The 18,924-nt window shown below is 39.1% G+C and overlaps 1 protein-coding gene across 9 annotated transcripts in view; it reads left to right on the top strand.

Moving 5' to 3' along the window:
- garnl3 (GTPase activating Rap/RanGAP domain like 3) overlaps window positions 1–18,924 on the top strand; it is a 71,947-nt gene that overhangs the window by 20,087 nt on the left and 32,936 nt on the right. For 7 of the 9 annotated variants that reach the window (XM_086152207.1, XM_086152214.1, XM_086152210.1 and 4 more), the window contains 2 exons: window positions 5,649–5,718; window positions 18,580–18,654. In XM_086152207.1, the coding sequence (XP_086008333.1) occupies window positions 5,649–5,718; window positions 18,580–18,654 (145 nt within the window). Of the gene's footprint in view, window positions 1–476; window positions 778–5,475; window positions 5,570–5,648; window positions 5,719–18,579; window positions 18,655–18,924 lie in introns of those variants that run through there. The other 2 variants (XM_086152211.1, XM_086152213.1) reach the window with 2 other exon arrangements.

Here is an 18,924-nt window from a genome sequence, read left to right as displayed (position 1 = left end):
ATCACTTTGCACCTCAGAATTCCGTAATGAGAGGGAAGCTCCATGTTGTCATGTTGTAACTGCTGCTTTTTGCTTTTCAGATAAAGATTTCTAAATGGATGAAACTCTTGAAAGCTCTCCTCTTGTTTGCCGTAGGCAAAAAGGGAAAGAAAAAGCAATAATAATAATGGGAAATTCAAAGGCACAATTGATGTGAGTGAGAGAAAGACAGTGAGTGAGTGGATGAGAGAGAGAGAGAGAGAGAGAGAGAGAGAGAGAGAGAGAGAGAGAGAGAGAGAGAGAGAGAGAGAGAGAGAGAGAGAGAGAGAGAGAGAGAGAGAGAGAGAGGAGAGAGAGAGAGAGAGAGAGAGAGAGAGAGAGAGAGAGAGAGAGAGAGAGAGAGAGAGAGAGAGAGGAGAGAGAGAGAGAGAGAGAGAGAGAGAGGAGAGAGAGAGAGAGAGAGAGAGAGAGAGATGAGAGAGAGAGAGAGAGAGAGAGAGAGACTCTCTCGGTGGCGCGGTCGTCCAGCTTCATTACTGAGCCGAGGTCGTTTGCGCAAAGAAAGAGAACCCGAGAAAAAAGAAACAAAAACTAAGGAGATCCTCGCGTTGCGATCAGCTGTTGATGGAGTTTGGCACCGCAGTGACGTTCCATCGCGTCTAGTGGAAGGAAGGAGCAGCAGGGAGGGAGATAGAGAGAGAGACGCCGGCTCGTCGCTTCGTCCGCTGGACTGACATCGCATGGGGACATGAACAGTGTGGATCCAGCGTCTAACAAACTGTTGACTTTCAATCAGCGGTTAAAAAAAAACAACAACAAAACAGAAACAAAACATCAGCTCGCTTTTCGCTGTCAGCCTCATCTGTTGCGTCGTTCTGTCATAGTCCTGCAGCAGTGGCACATCTCATCCAGACCCCCTGCTCTTAGCGCAGAGCTCCAAAACCTGCTCTGGCGTGGTGCGTAATGTGTTTTTGTTTTTAATGCTCGCTCGTCGATCTTTGTAGCTGGTGGGTTGGAGGGGAATACGCTTATTTATTTATTTTTTTTAATTTATGTACTTTTTTTCATCATCTAACTACTTATGCACGATTTATTGATCGTTTGCCATTTACTATTGGGTGGCTTACAAAGAATCCACAAGTGTCCAGCTTGCAATTGCTCTTAAAATACCTTTATTTTTCGGGGGGAGCTGCACTTTTCTAAAACATAAACAGAGCTGCAGGTATTCGGTATCATAACTTAGCTGGCTTTTACTGGACACTAAAGCATGCACAAGGAAAACCATGAATTATTCATGCTGTTTTTTTCAAGGTAGAGTGGATGTGGATGCGGCTCGTGGCAGCAAAGTACAGTATGTGGCCACACTAAGGGCAGGCTGGGACTGCACAACTGAGCTGAGATGTAGTCTGACACGACTGCCGTGCAGTAGCTCTTTTCCAGTCTCCATTGGATGGAAATGCCACCGCTGCAGCTCTTATCCAGCCTTAAACTGCTTGGCCCACAGTGATAGACCAGTGAGAGATCATATTCATATGCTCTTTAGATTCCCTGCCCACAGTGCAAGGGGGGGCTGCAAAGACACCTAAAATGTCCATTAAATGGTCATTTAGTTGTCATGTTGTGGCTTTTGTGTCAGTCAGACACTTGCTTTTGTGGCTATTTGCTTGAGAATATCCACAGACTCTGACAGAGCGGCGCAGGCTGTTATAGTACTTAGACAAGTTAAGGGTATTACATGTTATTAGACATCACCTGATGAACTCAAACAGGTTGAACATTTGCTAAGCTCAGCTAAGGTTTTATGAAAAGTCCAAAATTCAAACCACACATTTACAAGTCTATGTAAAAGCATCACTTATCCAGTGCAGCACTGAAGAGAACCTGCCTGCCACTCCTCTTTGAAATATTAAGTTCTCAATTTTTTATTATATTTTTCAGAAATGGCTGAGGTGGGTTAGGTTGCAAAGTTTAAGAAATGTCTTTGAAACCTCTCTGTTTGGCATTGCTTCAAAATATTATTGTGTTGTTGTTGTGGTGTTTTGTTCCAGAGGAGATTTTCATTTTAGGAGAGTTTGGAGAGTCATGGTATGCGACTCGTTGAATTAGACTATGAGGTTTGCAGTGGGGTGGGGGTGTATTTCCGTCTATACGGCATTGCACCGTATGGAGCGTCTAAGTAGCAACTCTCCATTATCCTGTGACAGAAGCCTCAATCTGTTACCTTTTCCATTCTCCATTACCAGGGAAAGCAGATGAGCAATGAAAAATAATCAATTTTACTTTACCTTCATGTTTCAGAGCTGTTTCTGTCATGTCCGAGATTCAAAGTCATTTTCACCTCTTTGGGAAAACACTTTTGGTGTCCAAACATAGTGCCACTGTAGGATAGTGCTGTTGTTTTCCCCGCATTTTATTTGAATGTGTTAAAATCTATGTCAAAATACAGGAAAGTAAGACAACTTAAAGCAAACAGTAACATCTTTTCTGAAGAGGAATAGTAATGTTTTACATTTCATCTAGAATTTCAAGTTAAACATAGGGATGCAGACATCTTCAAAATGAAATGTGAAAAATGTGTCTAGAAAAATGCGGTTGCTTTGTCACAAATGAAGGTTTTTGTTTCATTTGTGAGCGGTTGGGTGTTAGTTTCATGCACTGGTTTGCACTCTGGTTCGGTTTCACTTGCAAACCAGGGCCTTTCTTTGTGGAGTTTATGTGTTCTCCTCATGCCTTGGTGGGTGCTCACAGGGTTCTGGGGTTCTGTTTCTTCCCACAATCCAAAAAGCCCAGTAGGTTCATGAAATCATTTAAATTGTCTAAAGGATTGAATAAGCGATATACTGGTTACATTGGTTAGCCGGAGACCATCCCTGTTGGTTGGTCCAACCAACAGGGATGGTCTCCGGCCCCTCTGACTGTGTGTGCAGGATTATGTGTACAATTCATGAATGAGTAAAAGAGTAGTTAATTAGTCATTGTACAACAATGTACACAGTGTGTGTAAAATCAGCCTTTTTTGTGCATTTCTTCTCTGAGTTTGAATATTTTCCCTGATGAGTGGGAAAATGGAAGCACCATGCAAGCGTGGTGTTTTCTAACTGGCTAAAATTGTATTTCTAATCCTTGAACTGACATTCTGAATATGCCATTATGATTGTGCTCATGGAGCTACATTTGACAGGTACATGTTCCAGGTCCATGTACTTCATCAGACTTGATGCACTCAAACCCCCAAGCTCATTACACATCTGTAATAGGTGTCAACACAGTTTGACTGTTTTGTCAGAAAAAAATCACCATGGCTATACTCTTAAAAGCAAAAAAAAAAAAAAAAAAATGCAATTTGACAATGGACATGTCACCATGGGCGCAGGGAAGCATTCTCACATTCGCAGCAATAGACTCTCCACTGTGTACGGATTTGTTTTGGGATTTTTAAATAGTATTTTTCTGTCTGGTAATTGACCGCATTTTGAATGCATTCATTCAAACCAACTAGCCGCAAGTAGAAAGCAGTAATCTTCTCAGAGAAGACACAAGATCTTCACACAAGCTCTTATCACAGTGTTAAAATGTGTGTCCCTGAGTATCTTTAAACATCGCAGTAGATGCATAACAAATTACACCCTTTACAAATGAAGATGAGCATCACTCTGAGACAAAGTGCTGCTCATTGAGGGTTACAGAAGAATGTGGGAGGGGTGGTATCACTTTATCTTCCCACTCTCATTTACAGCCCCCGTCACCTTGCTGAAAAGGGCAAATAGGACCAAGGAAAGCCTTTGGTTTTGAAAAGTTAAAAAATGCAAATGTGTCAAGGGTAAATCTCGGTCGTCTTATATGTTGAGAATAAGCAGAGCATATACACTAACGTATGGCGAGGAAGCAAACACGGAAGAGGAGAGTAAGTAAAGACGCTGATGGATACATCCTGTGGCACAGACGCACTTTAAAATGCGTCCTTTAAGGTTCAACATACATCATGTATAAACGGATCTACTCCAGCCTCACCTCCTCTAAAGAGAAACCTGACCAGGGAACAAAAGGGGAGGTAGAAAAAGAGTGGGGGGATGGAGTGCAGGGAGTTAAAAGCAGGTTACAATAATTTGAGGAAGAATGAAGAGATACGTGCAGGTATATAAAAATAAAAGTTATCACCTCAACCCAATGAAAATAATTTATACCAGAATTAAGTGTTGTTTTTGTTTTCCAAAATCCTGGTGAAAGTAAATGATGTCCAATGAAGGACCTCCAAGAAAAGCTTATTTTGAGTCCTGTCTGAGAGAAGCAAAACATGGGATATTAGTCTGCGGGGCATCTTGGGATTGGAAAAGCATGGCAGGTCGTGCCTGAGGAATGCCTGTGCACCTGAAGTACGCTGGCACGCTTCCTTCGAGGAGGGTAGTGTGATGTCAGCATGGCCCTGGGTCTTTGGTGGTGAAGTCAGTCTGAACCCGTCGGTCTGGTTTTGTGATGCTTTATATGAAAGTGGTTTACAGTATAATGTGTGTGTTTTTTAGGATGAACATTCAAGCCACGGATGTCATCACATCCGATCTTTCTTTTCTATTTTTTTTTTGACGTTTTATCGTAGCCAGTCTTCCCGCGTAGCATCAGAAATTGCTTTGGCATACAATGCCACATTTGATTTGCCAATGGCCTCATTTCCTGTTGGATTTAATTAGATATGTTTGACATTTAGTGTTCCAAGTAAATCAAACACTGTAAAAAGGAAGCTCAGTTAGGGCTGCTATTGTGCTTGTGTTTAGACATATTATTTCAAAGCTTGTACCTGTTAATAAATTCATGTCAGACTCATCGGGTGCTTTCCTATTGCTAAGAAATGCTTCTTCTTTGGATTTCGGGTGGGTCAATAGTGTGTCAATGGTAACATGATCATCGTGACTTAAGTTGAGGGGTGATAGGCGGTTACTGTCAGCTGCCTCAGGGTGAAGAGTCATGCGGTTTCTTTGTCGTGATGATTTGCTTTTCTTCAACTTTCTCCTTATTGACATTTTCCCAGAAGCTGTGTCCTGAGGCATATTCTGCTTTGACCTGGTTTTATTAAAAGCATTTTGACAGAGATATTGGTCATGATTTGGCTTAATAGGTTTCAGTTTTACTGACTAAGGAGGGTAAAAGCATTTTACATTTTTGAAAATGTTTTAATTTTATAATCATGCAAAAAAACAGCATTAGATGCTATAGCTTTTCTTTAATAAACACTTTCAGAGACATATTTAATCTTTGCATGTACATTATACGTCTTCCTGTATATTTTCAATTGCATCGCCTGTGTGTATGCATTTGACTGTCTAAACAGCAGTCGGCTCTCCCAGCCAGTCTCCATCTATCACTGTGGCTTAATTCAATCAGGACCCGTATCTCAATCAGAACTGGATTGGTCTGCTCCCAGACTTTCACCATGCCACTGGCAGCCCGACCAATGCGACACACTCACGGTCTGGAGGCAGGGAAAGAAAGATATATTTGCAGAATCAAGGAAAGAGATGTAGAAAGAACACGATTTGGCACTGAACAACGAGACGATGTAAAATAAAAAGAATGGAGCGAAGATGCTGCAACTTGTGTATGACAGACATCACCTTTTATGTCTTCATGTACACAGTGAGGATGGCCCTATTTCTGATCATGCTTTTGTTTTCCAGCTCTGCCTCGGAGGACTTGGGCTGCAGGCGTGGAGACTTCAGCAGGAAACACTATGGGTCTGTTGAGCTGGTAAGTCCCACCCTCTGTGCACTCATCTGTTTCTAGCTCCCTTTGTTTCTCCTCCTTGTCTTTATGATCCCACCTCCCTCCCCCCCCCCTTCGGTTGGCATGGACGGACCTAGGAGGGGGACTGATGAGTCATGACGTACTGGGTGTGGTCCAGCACTGTGTAATACCAGTGTGGCTCACCGTCAGTGCTCCGTTCACAGTGATACAGAAATCCTCTGCCTCCTCATCCTCCAAAGTTAGTGGTTTGAAGCCACTTGTGTAAAGACATGGCAAAATGTGTCTTTGCGGTTGATTACTAAGCTCTTTAGTCATTATTGTATGTCTGAAGAGTGTGTGTCCTTCCACTGTGAGCTAAGCCTGTACTTCTTGATAGAGGGACAGAAGTCATCGGGTTTCGTGCAGCAATCGCATTTCCTACCAGAGACACATTGTAGGTTGTTTTTTTTTTTTATTGCTGCTGTTTGTGTGTGTGTGTGTGTGTGTGTGTGTGTGTGTGTGTGTGTGTGTGTGTGTGTGTGTGTGTGTGTGTGTGTGTGTGTGTGTGTGTGTGTGTGTGTGTGTGTGTGTGTGTGTGTGTGTGTGTGTGTGTGTGTGTGTGAGAGATTAGTGTTGAGTAGGAACCACGCACTTCCTGTCAACATCACTGGAATGACACTGTGTGTTTGTGAGAACGTGTAGGATCAGGAATCAACATGCAGCTGAGTGAGAGTCAAGACAATGCCAATGATAGACCCACTTTGGGTATAAATCAGACTGGACATATATATTGGATATATATATAATATATATCAGACAACACACATATCCATACCGTGCATTTTTTATGTTTTTTTTTTTTTTTTACGAGATTCCACCTTGAGCAAATTTATAAATTCAGTGTGAGATATTAAGGGCTATTTCTTGCTAACATGTTTTTGTGGATTATTATTTCTTAACCTCTTTTGGCCTCTTTTGAAAACTTCTGGCTAAGTGAATATATTCAAAACAGGTGTTTGCATATACATAAAGGATGCATCATCAGATAATACAGAAGTCACTGCTACATAGTGCAACACTTGCACGACACATACCCACTGGCAACACTGACACAACACATTTAGGCTGAACCATGGGATTTGGTGTGTAATTGTTTTGCAGCTTCAGCAGCTGTTCAGCCATCAATAATATGAAATATTTTGAATGTAGAACAGTTACAGGAGAGATCAATTCAGTTCACACTTAGCACCATATGCTGTATAATGTTCAAAAAGGAAAACCAAAACCATGCATTGATCTCAAAGATTATGTGTCTGTGCAAGTATTGTAAAGTATTATCTGATAAGAGGTGGTACATTAGGTACATTAGAGCATTTCTTGTTGCAGATTAGATTCTAAATGAACCTGCTACCTTTTTATATGTCGAGTAATCTGTTACTTGCAAGCAGCGTTGCAGTAATACAGTCGCTGAATGCAGGGTGAAAAACATATTAAAGTATTGTTTTCATTCAAAGTGGTCGGACTTGTTTTGTTTGAGAATTGACTGACTTATAACTACTTAAGATTGCAGAGTTCCAGATAATGAGCTAAGAAAAGGCAAGACAATAATAATAGATAAATAGATATGATGTTATAGTGATATGATATATATTATTTTCAAGCTGCATGACCCACACATCATTTTACATTTTTGAGTGGGTTGCAAGAGGTGTCCTTTTTCTTTGCAGACTTACTTTCCCTCTGAGGCAGAGTACTTATTTCTTCAAGAGCTGAAGTCAGAGGTTATACTCCACATTTTGCTGACATTTTTTGCTACACCAGATATTCAGTACTGTAGTAAAGTTAAGTGACTCAACTGGGGAAAAAAAAACAATAACATTTGTGAACAGGCTGTTAGATATGTGGCTGTGTAGAACCTACTGTTTGGCCAGTTCACAGATTGCGAATGGAATGATTGAGCCAAAAATAAAGTGACAATATTTTATGTGAAATATGGATTCATGTGCAATTTGAAGGTTAAAATTCAGCAGATGTTTTTAACAAGTGGATTTGTTTTACACGGAAATAAAACTCACATAAACCTACAAAGTTAATCCTTTCCAGTTTCTGCCTCTAAAGGCAATACCTTGGGGGATAAGACACCATGAATGCTTAATAGGACAGTAAGAGGATAATGGAAAATTAATGGCATGATAAAGCCCAGGTTGATCCTCAGAGATATCCCCAGGGTGGATAAACATGTAATGCCAAACTTACATTTTAGCATTATTTTCTTTCTGATGCAGCAGTTTAATTAAGTTGGTTTTTTTTTCACAGATATGAGAAGTGTAACAGGGTTGCTTGTATGAACATTTTATTCTTGTTGCACTGTCTTCAGGAGAGGCTTGTGCAAAGGAGCGCAGAAATTATTAATCACCAGTTGTTGGAACACAAACATTCAAGTTCATAAGAGCCATCATTCACAAGGTACGATCATGGTTTCATGTTTCTGTTTAAAGGACTGCCGAGGCCCTGATATAGATCTCACCGCAGAGCAGCAAGGATTTAGATTAGCACTTAGGAGCCTGTTATGGATATGGATATTTTGCCAGCACAACCACACAGGTTTTGTTACATTTAAGGATGATATGCTATACAATTTTAACCTTTAAACATTATTTGGGATGTTATCTACAAAAGGCTGATCTATTATTTGAACACAATTTACCTTCATTTTATTGTGAAAAAGTGAAAACAAATTTTACTATTCAGTCAATGGTGCGTCAACAGCACACAAACAGAATGAGAGGCCAGTGAGGCCACGAACCAGCCAATCAATGCTTGTTTTGATCATGAATGTGACTCGCATCGGCACCCTCATCATCATACAAAGTGCAATCAGCTAAAATTTGCCACATGATTACAAATGCAGAAACTAAGATGTGAGAAGCTAAAGATTGAATACTACCAAGTTTATCACAACATGATAGACTTCACAGAAATTATGGGATTTGGGGGAGTTGTTAGTTGTATTTTGCACAAAATTGTGTAATCAAAGAATACTAGCTACAATGCAGCTGTGGAGCATAACAAGGAAATGTCAACTTGGACTAATTCTTGAATATAATTAGTGTCACAGGTCAAAGATCAATGGTCTTTGTTTCCATTCTACAAAACATGTTTAGTGTGTTTCTGTTCATGTTTTTCACCATAATTTAACTTTTACACACTACTTGTAAAATATGCCAATTAAGAAAAACATGTAATTTAACGTCCAATGAGTCAGCGTAGCAATCATGTTGTAATAGCACATCTACAGATACTCACACTCCAATATCCCAAGTTACATGTCAGAGTCACTGCAGTCAGAACGCAACAACGGTCTTGTAAAGAAGTTATTAAAATCTGCTCAAAGACCTCAGTACTTAGTGGGAGGCACAAAATGATAGTCAGTCGGTGACAACGAAAAAAACAGTCCATGTCTACTTCAGCGAAACCAACAGCAATTTCATTCTAGCACGGCAAGCACTTATGTTAGGGTCCTCAGATTAAGGTGGTGACAGATCACCTGCAGGTGGATGCTTGCCGTCTCCAAGGTTATGTGAAATAAAACTCAGGGTCAAAGATGTTAGAGGTGCAGGTGATAAAACCTTTCAGACACCTTCTTCAATATTGTTTCTGTTTTGTCACAGCTTTGTGCTGTTTTGGTGAGCCACAGTTTACAGTAATGAAGGTGATGAGACATGTGCATGTATGCGGGCGTGCATGCATGTGTGTGAGATTGTGAGGGACTCTGTTGAGAGCCTCACTGTATGTCTTGCACGGTGACTGGTGAGCAGACGGCTCCACTCCCAGCTGCCTACCAGTGTTACTGTCGCTGCCTCAGAGGCTTTTGACTTCATTGTCACATTGAATTTATCCCAAGTCCCAGCATGAATACATCTTCCTGTTTATCTGCCCTTAAGTAAGACTAAAGACCCTTATTAAATGATGTATAGTGCATGGTTTAAAGTGTTATTCAAACTATTCATACTGGTGAAATTATGATTAAAAAGTCCTATGCAAATTGCTGTGAGATTTTGAATTGTCATTTTTTATTGAGATAATGAGGTCTGCTCTCTTCAGCATCTTTAACAGTGTAAACTGCAAAATGCAGGTGCCATGCAACAGCAGGAAAAGACAAAATGTAAGCACTGGTGGTGTCACATAAATTACAGCAGTCAGAGTGTAACCTCCCACTTTGAATCCCAGGTGCACCTGCACAATGGCACTTTGCAGAATGATGGATAAGGCAAGTTGAAGGAACTAGCTTCTTTCTGCAGAGCTAACAATGTATCTCATGCTTGTCAGGAATAGTCTAAATGTCCTTTATAAAGGGGCCTTTTCTGGCGGGAGTTTCCTTATGGTCGCTGACAGTTTAGATACGTTCATGTTGGGTAAAACTCTGCTTTATTGTCTTTTACCAGGACATTTCCTTGCTGGCAAGTCTTACAAGCCCACTGAGTGTGGGTCTGTCTTTTCTCCCTGTGAGGTCCAGCGGGTATTTAATCAGGAACAGGGTAGAACCCAGCTGATAAAACACTGCACCTCCTAAGCGCTCTCCACAGCGCATCATACGGTCTGAATAATGCATCTATTAAATCAGTGGAAAAACACAACACCATTGACTTTAAACCAGTTTTTGTCGGCAAATACAAAAAATGTTTTTCGGCGAATTATTTTTTGAAATATGCCAACACCCCACCTGTCTGCACAGCATTTTAAGAACGACAGAGGCACAAATAAACGCAGGTCCATTTCCTGTTTAAACAATTTTAGCATTTGCCGAGCAAATGATAGCATCAGCCAGAAACTAGCCATGACATCTGCTCTGTGCTCTGTGCCATCTTATGCCTCTCCCCAGGCGTAAGATGGGGTCCCGAAATAATGCATGCTTAGTGGCTTCCACAAGAGGCAATTATATGATGATTGAGGACTGTATTTCCTCTCAAATGTTGTTTTAAAGTAGTATAGAATACAAGTATAGACTTAAAAAATAATAATAATTTGCCAGTACAGTTTCGTTCATATCTGAAGAACTGACTGGATTTCTCGGTTCAGAATCCAAAACCAACTCTTACATTTAATTTCAAATTACTCACCTAAAAGGTATTCTAAATGACTTGTGCAAACATGTCATGTCTTAAAAAAAAAGTTGTTGTTTTTTTTTTTTAAAGATAGAAAAAGGCATTCTTTTTTTGGAATACCATTATTTCCCATTTTTCAGGAAAATGTAACTCTAAAAATGCAAGACAACAGTCAATTTAAGATAAGATAAACTTTATTGATCCCCATAGAGGAAATTCCTTTGTTACAGAATAACAGTTTTAATGTCAAAACATTTAATTGTAAAATAAATATGAAGATAGATAATAACATATAAAGAGAGAGACCTATTCAAGAAAAGGTTGGGCTCCATAGCAATATCAGGGCCAGCTTTGGCCCCAGGCATGGTTATCCCATAGCCTGTCATCTTCCTCACCTCCCTCCAAACCTCCTTTGTTTTACTCTGCTCCATCTTGGACCCAACTTTCTCCTTAATAGTTGAGTTTTGCCTCCTTCAGTTTCCTCCTCAGCTAATTCTGGACAGCCCTTAGGGTCTGGTGGTCCTTAGCCATGAAGGCTCTCTTCGATGTCCTTGTTAATCCATGGTTTGTTGTTGTTAAAACAACGGACTTTAGCAAAAAGAGGAAAACTAAAAAGGATAATAAAAGATAAAATGTATAAAAGGAAATCAACATGCACAAAGGTGTCTATAGTGTAGTATTCGAATGTTTTTGTTTGGTAGAACATGTAGGATCATATAGATTTGTACTACTGGCAAAACCTTTAACTCATCATTAACTCTAGGTAGCCAAAGGCATTAGTACTCTTAAGGGCTTGACATCAGTATTGAGTTTCTTTTGCGTCAAATGTCAGTTTGTTGACACAAACACTTGGCTAATGCTACATCTACATGTACAAATCCATTCATTAGAAAGAGTTCAAAACTCTGGCTTGGCAAGTTGTTGTCAGAACTGCAACCACTTCTCATGCTGAAAAAACTTTAGATTACAGTAGCAGATTACTGTGTCTGGCCTTTAGCATTCAGATGCCCTTAAGAACTATTTATTCTATGTAACTATATACTGAATACTTGCCAATTCAAGTGCAAACACAACCAGAAACCACAAAGAAAATGAGCTCACCAGGGCTTCTTTTTTAATTTCTAATTACCTGATGTACCAGATGGTTTGTTTCACAGAATTCTCATGTGATTATGATCTCATGAGCTTCCAACTGCTTGGCAGAGGTGTATATTTCATTTAATCATTTGTATATTCTACTAAGTTTTATATACAGTATGTGATTTCCACCTAGGCTGCCAATGAAAAAGCCCATATTTTATTTGTATAAATAGAAACCGGCCTCTCTGGTTTGACCAAACATTTGCATTACAGTATGTTTTGAAAAGCTTTTCATTATATCTTTGGATACTTGTGTTGGTGAGTTTTATCCACTTTTTGAATAACTCTTCATTCATATGGTTTACATACATGTAATTCTACTGTGGAGGAAATATAGATTATAAAACCTTTTCATATCAATGTGAACTTTAGCTTTTGGGAATCCCTTTGGATGAAATTGAAGAAAATTTGAGCAAACTTTATTAAACAAACTGAGTTTTTTTTTAAAACCGTAACAGGAAGGTTTTTGCAAATTTTCCAATAGAGTATGAAGTAAAACATATATGTACATATATTTATATGTACATATTTGTGTTTATATATATATATATATCTTTGTATATATATATGTGTGTGTGTGTGTGTGTGTGTGTGTGTATGTACATATATGTTTGTATTTATGTGTGTATATGTATATATGTGTATATATGTATGTATACGTGTGTGTATGTATATATGTAAATTTATATGTAATTATGTATGTGTGTATATACATGTGTTTGTGTGTATGTGTGTGTGTGTGTGTGTGCTTGCGTCTGTGTATATAATTCAATAAAATATAATGATACCATAATATATAGTATTTTGGGCAAAGCCCAAAAAAAAATGATACAGACATTGGTGCGCTCTCAATTGCAACTTCTTCTTATCCCTCTTCTGCTTTTCTTTCGTTATTTGTTTTTCATGTCACATTATTTAAGCTCTTAAACCAACTGTTAACTCTCTGGAGAGCAAGCTTTTCTAAGCATGCTGTTTGGCTGAGTTGTTGCATTAATATGTTATCATAAGAGTTACAAAAGTTTCTGTAACAGAGTGCTGAGTGTCACTCCCTTTGATACCTAAATGTTGGTTGGTAAATATTACATTCTGACCATTAGCTCAGTTTGCAAAACTGGTTTGCAGTCATTACAGCTTCTTGTGGAAAGCTATATACTTCATTTAGGGGTCAGGTAAACAAGTGCTACATGTTCTTCAGGCCACAAATATATTTGAAAACTTCATATTACACAGGAAATTAAGACAGACTTACCAGTTGATCCAATAGGACTAGTACAAAGCTTATCCAGTCTTTAATTATGTGTTTTCCTCTTTTTTTCTCTCTTTGGTGAAACTAGTTGTGGCAGGGTATTGCAACCACCAGTACACGACATGTAATTTATGTTTTCAGGATGGGTGTATCTGACAAGCATGGTAATGCATTTGACCAAAGTTTCAGAAGTGAAGCGCAGCTTTTCTAGAAAAAGACAGCTGGACACCCTGCCCATCACTGTTGTTTGACATCCAAATTATGTCAGCAGTGTACGGTGAACAATACCTCATTTCAGATTTAACTCCATAAATTTTGCAATTTTTCATTCTGATGATGGCTTGTTAACTAGTCATTAAAAATATTTTTTACCAAGTCCTCATTTAACTGCTTATTAGTGTCAAACTAAACTTATTATCCTAAATTTTAATTTCTTGTTTTTTGCCACAGGATTGTGGCATGAGCTTTTCACCTACCATTGTCAGTCAGTTTGGTATTTCAGCACCAAAAACTAAAAACTATTGTTGGGCCTTGTCTGTCTGCCTAGGTCATTTCCAGTGACCTAGTACGACTGAAAATGATGCGATATCAATATAACAATATATTATATAACCTTGTAAATGTTGACTATGCAATAGTACATTGCAACCGGATTGTGGATTCTTTACACGAGTAGTATGAGCACGTTCTCCACAGTGCAAGAAAAGATAATCCCTTTTAGCAGGTCTCAAAACAATCTATAACAAAACCTACAGTGCAAAAAAAAAAAACAGTGCTTCATGTTGTACTCAAACCTGGAGGAAACCAGTTGCTGGTGTAGCATCCTGAGCATCTGGAGTCCAAACACTCTTGATATCTTATTAATTGTCTATTGAAGCAGCTGATGTACGGCACTTTCGGTGCTGCGGTCCATGATCTTTTGCTCCTGGCAATCATCAGTGTTGTTCTATAAATAGAAAGTATTGATATGCTGTTGTTAATGTTGTGAGACGTCTAAGACACAGGCAGCTCAAATGCTAAGGTGCCACCGGTTGTACATTGCACATTGTAATCATAGAATCTGGTTTTACACATGGAGCATAAATCAGCCTCCTATTGCATTTAGCTGTAGGTAAGGAGAATGATTAGTTAGTTAAACCACACCTTAGAAGTCTTTATCTCTAATATTATCCTTCATGATGAATTTGTATTTGCACCAAGTCTCATAAGTATTAAAACTGGCCTAACACACAAGTTGTTGCAATCCACAGTTGTCTCCTTAAAAGTCAATGAACATATTCCTGTTCAATAAAACCAGAGATTATGATCAGCTTTATCTTTTTTATCTATTTTTTTAAGGTGAATGATGATAAGGTATGGCACAAATCCTTTAAATCTAGAGTCAGAAATCAAACCTGTACAAGGCCTGGTGATGATTTCGATTACCATATAGACCTTCCTCCTATAATGTAGCTTGTGCTTACATAATTTCTGGATTGTCTATAGAGTAATTGAAATAGTCTGTTACCCAGGCATATATATATTTCAATATATAGGCTCATGGGTTAGAGGAAGACATGATATCAACTTGCTGTAATTAAATACAGTTGTTTTTGTGCACTAGGGAGTATACCTAACTATTAATATTGAATTGGTCTGTCATTGTTTTAATAAGAACAAATATAGTTCAAGCAATCCAGTGTTTCAATTGATGCTACAATGTTGGTAATGTCTGTGTTTTCAAAGACTTCACTCAAGAGAAAATAATTTGATGATTTAGCAAACACAGTTTAATGCAATTGCAAGTTTGGCAGCGCTACCAAACTGTCAACTTCAGCAAATCTAATTAAAAGCAGCACAAAGCCGCTGTTGATACTGCAAGCCTCGAATATACAGCTCTGTTTCTACGCAGCCAAGTTGCATTCGATATAAGATGGCTATTTAGAATGTAACTTGAAACACCAACCCTCAATTGTTTGTTTGTTTTTTGTCCAGGTTCTTAGTTGTTACAATATGTGTGTGTGTGTGTGTGCGTGTGCGTGCGTGCGTGCGTGTGTGTGTGTGTGTGTGTATGTATGTATGGGTGTGTGCATGCATGTATGTATGTATGTGTGTGTGTGTGGTTGGTGCCCATCTTTTTTAACATGAGCAACGAGTTAATAGTCCAGTAAATATGCCATTCTAATATTGTAAACCATATAGGTAAATATACAGTTTTATTTTAGTGTGTGTCCAATGTGCTATTCTCCATTCCTAAGCAGATAGAGAAATATATAGAGAAAACCATGAAAAAGGCTTCTGGATATTTTTTTCCACATCTCCCAACTCTGCTCTGGCAGTATTTTTCTGCTGTCACTCTCTTTGAGATTCTTCTACTTTTTACCTTTCACTCTTTCTCTTCATCTGTCTCTCGGATCCTCCCTGTCACTGCACCTCTCCTCACTCTTTTCTCCCTCTGCAGCTTATTTCCCCTTTCACCGCCACCGTTCTTGCTCAGCAACATACGCCTGCTGTGTTCTCTCCCTTTTTGCAATGATTCTGAGTGTGCATGATCTCATCAGCCCACTGATGAGATCAATTATCTATCAGCAGTCACAAAAGTATTGATTTAATACCCCGACACATATAATATACAAACACATCTGTCTTTGCACTGCAGTGTTTCAAATGCCTCGGGGAAATCATAGACTCACTGAGTATGCAATGAGCTCAATTGTGTTTGTGAAATGTCCAAGTCATGCCCTAAAATTGTAGTGTGTGTGTGTGGAAGGGGGAGGGAGGGACAGGTTGTGTGTGTGAGTCCTTGCCCCGTCTGTAAAGCTTGAAAGCCCTGGTCATTTCCCATGGGCTTACGCAACCTAGAGACAGCTATTATTCTTTTATCATGCAGCTTTTTGTTGTCATTACACATCGCTCTTTGCCTCTCTCCCCCAGTGGCTTCATCCTTCATTCTGTCCCTCTCTACATGTTTCATGTCCCTTTTTCTCCCATTTTCTACCACTATTCCACCTCAGAAGTGGAGAGTTGTTTTATTAGTTGTTTATTGAGGCATAGAGCAGAACGAGTTCCCCTTTCTTCCTCTTTATCTTTTTTTTTTTTTTTTTTTTTACATTTTATCTCCACTGTCTTCTCTGACCTAAGGGAGTCACTGGAGTGCAGCTTTTCCCTCTTCACCTCTCTTCTGTTGCATAATTCAGAATCAAAGGTTGCATACATGTGTGAATAGAATCACATCAACGCCTGGGGTGCTTAATTTTTCCTGTCATGTTTCACTTATTTCTCCCCAAAACAGAAGCATGTCTTCACACCCTGAAAAAAAGTAAATGTTTTCTTTTTCTCCTCTTTGATTTATAGAGACAAACATAAAAATACATACATACACTCAAAACTATCTCTCTGAAAACGGCATTTCTCGCTCCATTATCCTGCAAGTGGACAGTTTAATGTTGCGGAAGGAAATCATGATGGAGGCAAAGATACTTCTATAACTTCACTTGACAGTTTCTAATGGACTTGGTATCTCTCCGATGTTATAGATTTTTTTTTTTTTTTTGCAACAAATGCAAAAAACTATATTTGTTTTCCATCCTATTAATATGCATACGGAAGGGGAACAGGCAGTGTTTTCCGCAGCGTCTCGGAAGACACAGCTATTAACAGGAACCTCTCTGTTGTTATCAGAGCTTCACACCTGGAGGAAACACGCTTACCTCTATTTACTACACCATATCATTATATACAGTAAAGCTGAGGGAGAAGGTCCAGATTTCTTCGCACATTAAGGGTGGGTGGAATGCATTATATGTTACTAGGGGTTTTTATGCATTCGATGAATTGCGTATATTATTACCTATGTTTGTAATGGCATGTTCCATTATGTTACATGTGTTGATATATAATGTTTACATCAGACAAAGCTCATTTGGAGTCATTGATGCCGATTAGAAAGGCTTCACTGAATTTGAGACTGAAGACTGAACTTTTCTTTACTCGAACTGCTTCAAATCATTTTTTGCAGTTGAAGTAGATCAGTTGCTTTCTTGGTAATTTCACATGATCGATTATGAATATGATTGAATAGGATAAAATGCAATAAAGCTCCATTTAATTTTATACTGACGTGTGTGAACCGCATTAGTAGCTGATGATAAAAATGTGTTGCTTTCTTTCTTTTCACCGTTTTGTTTCTAAGAGGAGATGGACCATCTTTCTATCTCCAGTCTTTGTACACGAGACAAACTTTTTTTTTTATTCTCTTCTGGCTCATTCACCTTCGTCCATTAGACAACACGTGGGGACATCACAGTAAGAAATTATGATGAAGCCTTGCCTTTATGCTTTTTCAAACTTAATGTATTATCAAAGCTGATGCTCTTCCACCCATGAGGGGAGCAAGTTGGAGCAGGACAGTAAAGACAGGGAAAAAGGCAAAGTCTGAATAAACAGAAAGACCAAGAGGTTCTGCTGTCTGTCGCCTGCCAACCAACTATTCTGTGTATTGTTCAGGGGATGAAGAGCAATTTAGGGAGTTGAGGATTGTAAGCCGCTAAGTCATTTGACAGCAGTGACCAAAAACTTGACCAACTGAAGTGCGAGTAGATGACGCAGAGTCGGATCAGAGTCACAAATTTGACACCTGACACAGTAGTCATAGTAGCACTTGCGCTTGTTCCTTGTCTTTCAAGCCAGTGACTTGTGGCCTCGTTCAGACTCGAGCCTTGGCGTGCCCACGCCAGGTTACATAGCTCTGATCATCAGATGTGAAGTATGAGACAACTAGAGATACTAAATGAATAGCATCAATGCTCTTCGCCTGAGAGATGAGGCCAGAGTGATATGTTTGAATGTGGCGCTGATGAAGTGACAGCCGCTCCTCTATGGCTTTGGACAGTGACCAGGCTATGCAGCCTCAACCGTGCGCTGTCCTTCTCCACAGCTCTGCTCACTGATTAGCTGTGACATTAATTATTTACAGAGCTGAATTCTCAAGGGCCCAGACAATTCGATTGCCAATATAAAATTACAAGAAATTACCCAACGAATCATCCAAAAACAACCAACAGTGACTCAGGTTTATTGCATATTAAGTTTACTTCGCTGAGTTGGTAAAGGCAACCAGTAGGTTATCGAGCCAATCAGCCACAGGATGGAGGTATAAACTTTTGAAATTATAAAACAGATATTTGTTTGAATGTTATGGAAAAGGAGGCCATTCAAAAGCCATGTAGTTCTACATATGTATTTTAAAGTCTGACTGTAGACAGACTCATGCTGGTGCACTCACATGGAGATGATAATGTCTGCAAGAGTTCCTCCTTTGTCTGCCAGCTCTAACGTACTCATGACTTGGTTATTACTGTCTGGCACGAAACACGCTTTGTCACATGTCTAATTCTAAACATATCTCTCTTTCAGCTGATATCCAGTGATGCAGATGGGGCCATTCAGCGGGCAGGACGCTTTAGGGTGGAAAATGGCTCATCAGATGAGGTAAAAAAAAAATGGGATAAAATTAAAAAAAAAACATGACTTCCTCTAAAAGTTTCCCCCTTTGATTTTAACAATCACCCAATATATTTGTTTTTATTTTTTAGCCTTGACATAGATGAGAGTATATGATGCCATTTATGACCATGCTAAATCTAATGGAATTTGACATATTTCTTTGTACTGGATAGAATAAAGCAAATTGAAAACATGGTCTATCTCCTTTGTTTGATTAAATGAAAACAGAACATATATGACTTATAAGAAGTCATA

Source organism: Fistularia commersonii, chromosome 9 (genome assembly GCF_037954325.1).
Source record: "Fistularia commersonii isolate RoL2024-O1a breed Wild chromosome 9, RoL_Fcom_v1.0, whole genome shotgun sequence".
In the NCBI taxonomy this organism is placed as follows: domain Eukaryota; kingdom Metazoa; phylum Chordata; class Actinopteri; order Syngnathiformes; family Fistulariidae; genus Fistularia; species Fistularia commersonii.
Note: the sequence above shows the minus strand (reverse complement) of the source record. Positions and strands in the feature narration are given on the sequence as shown.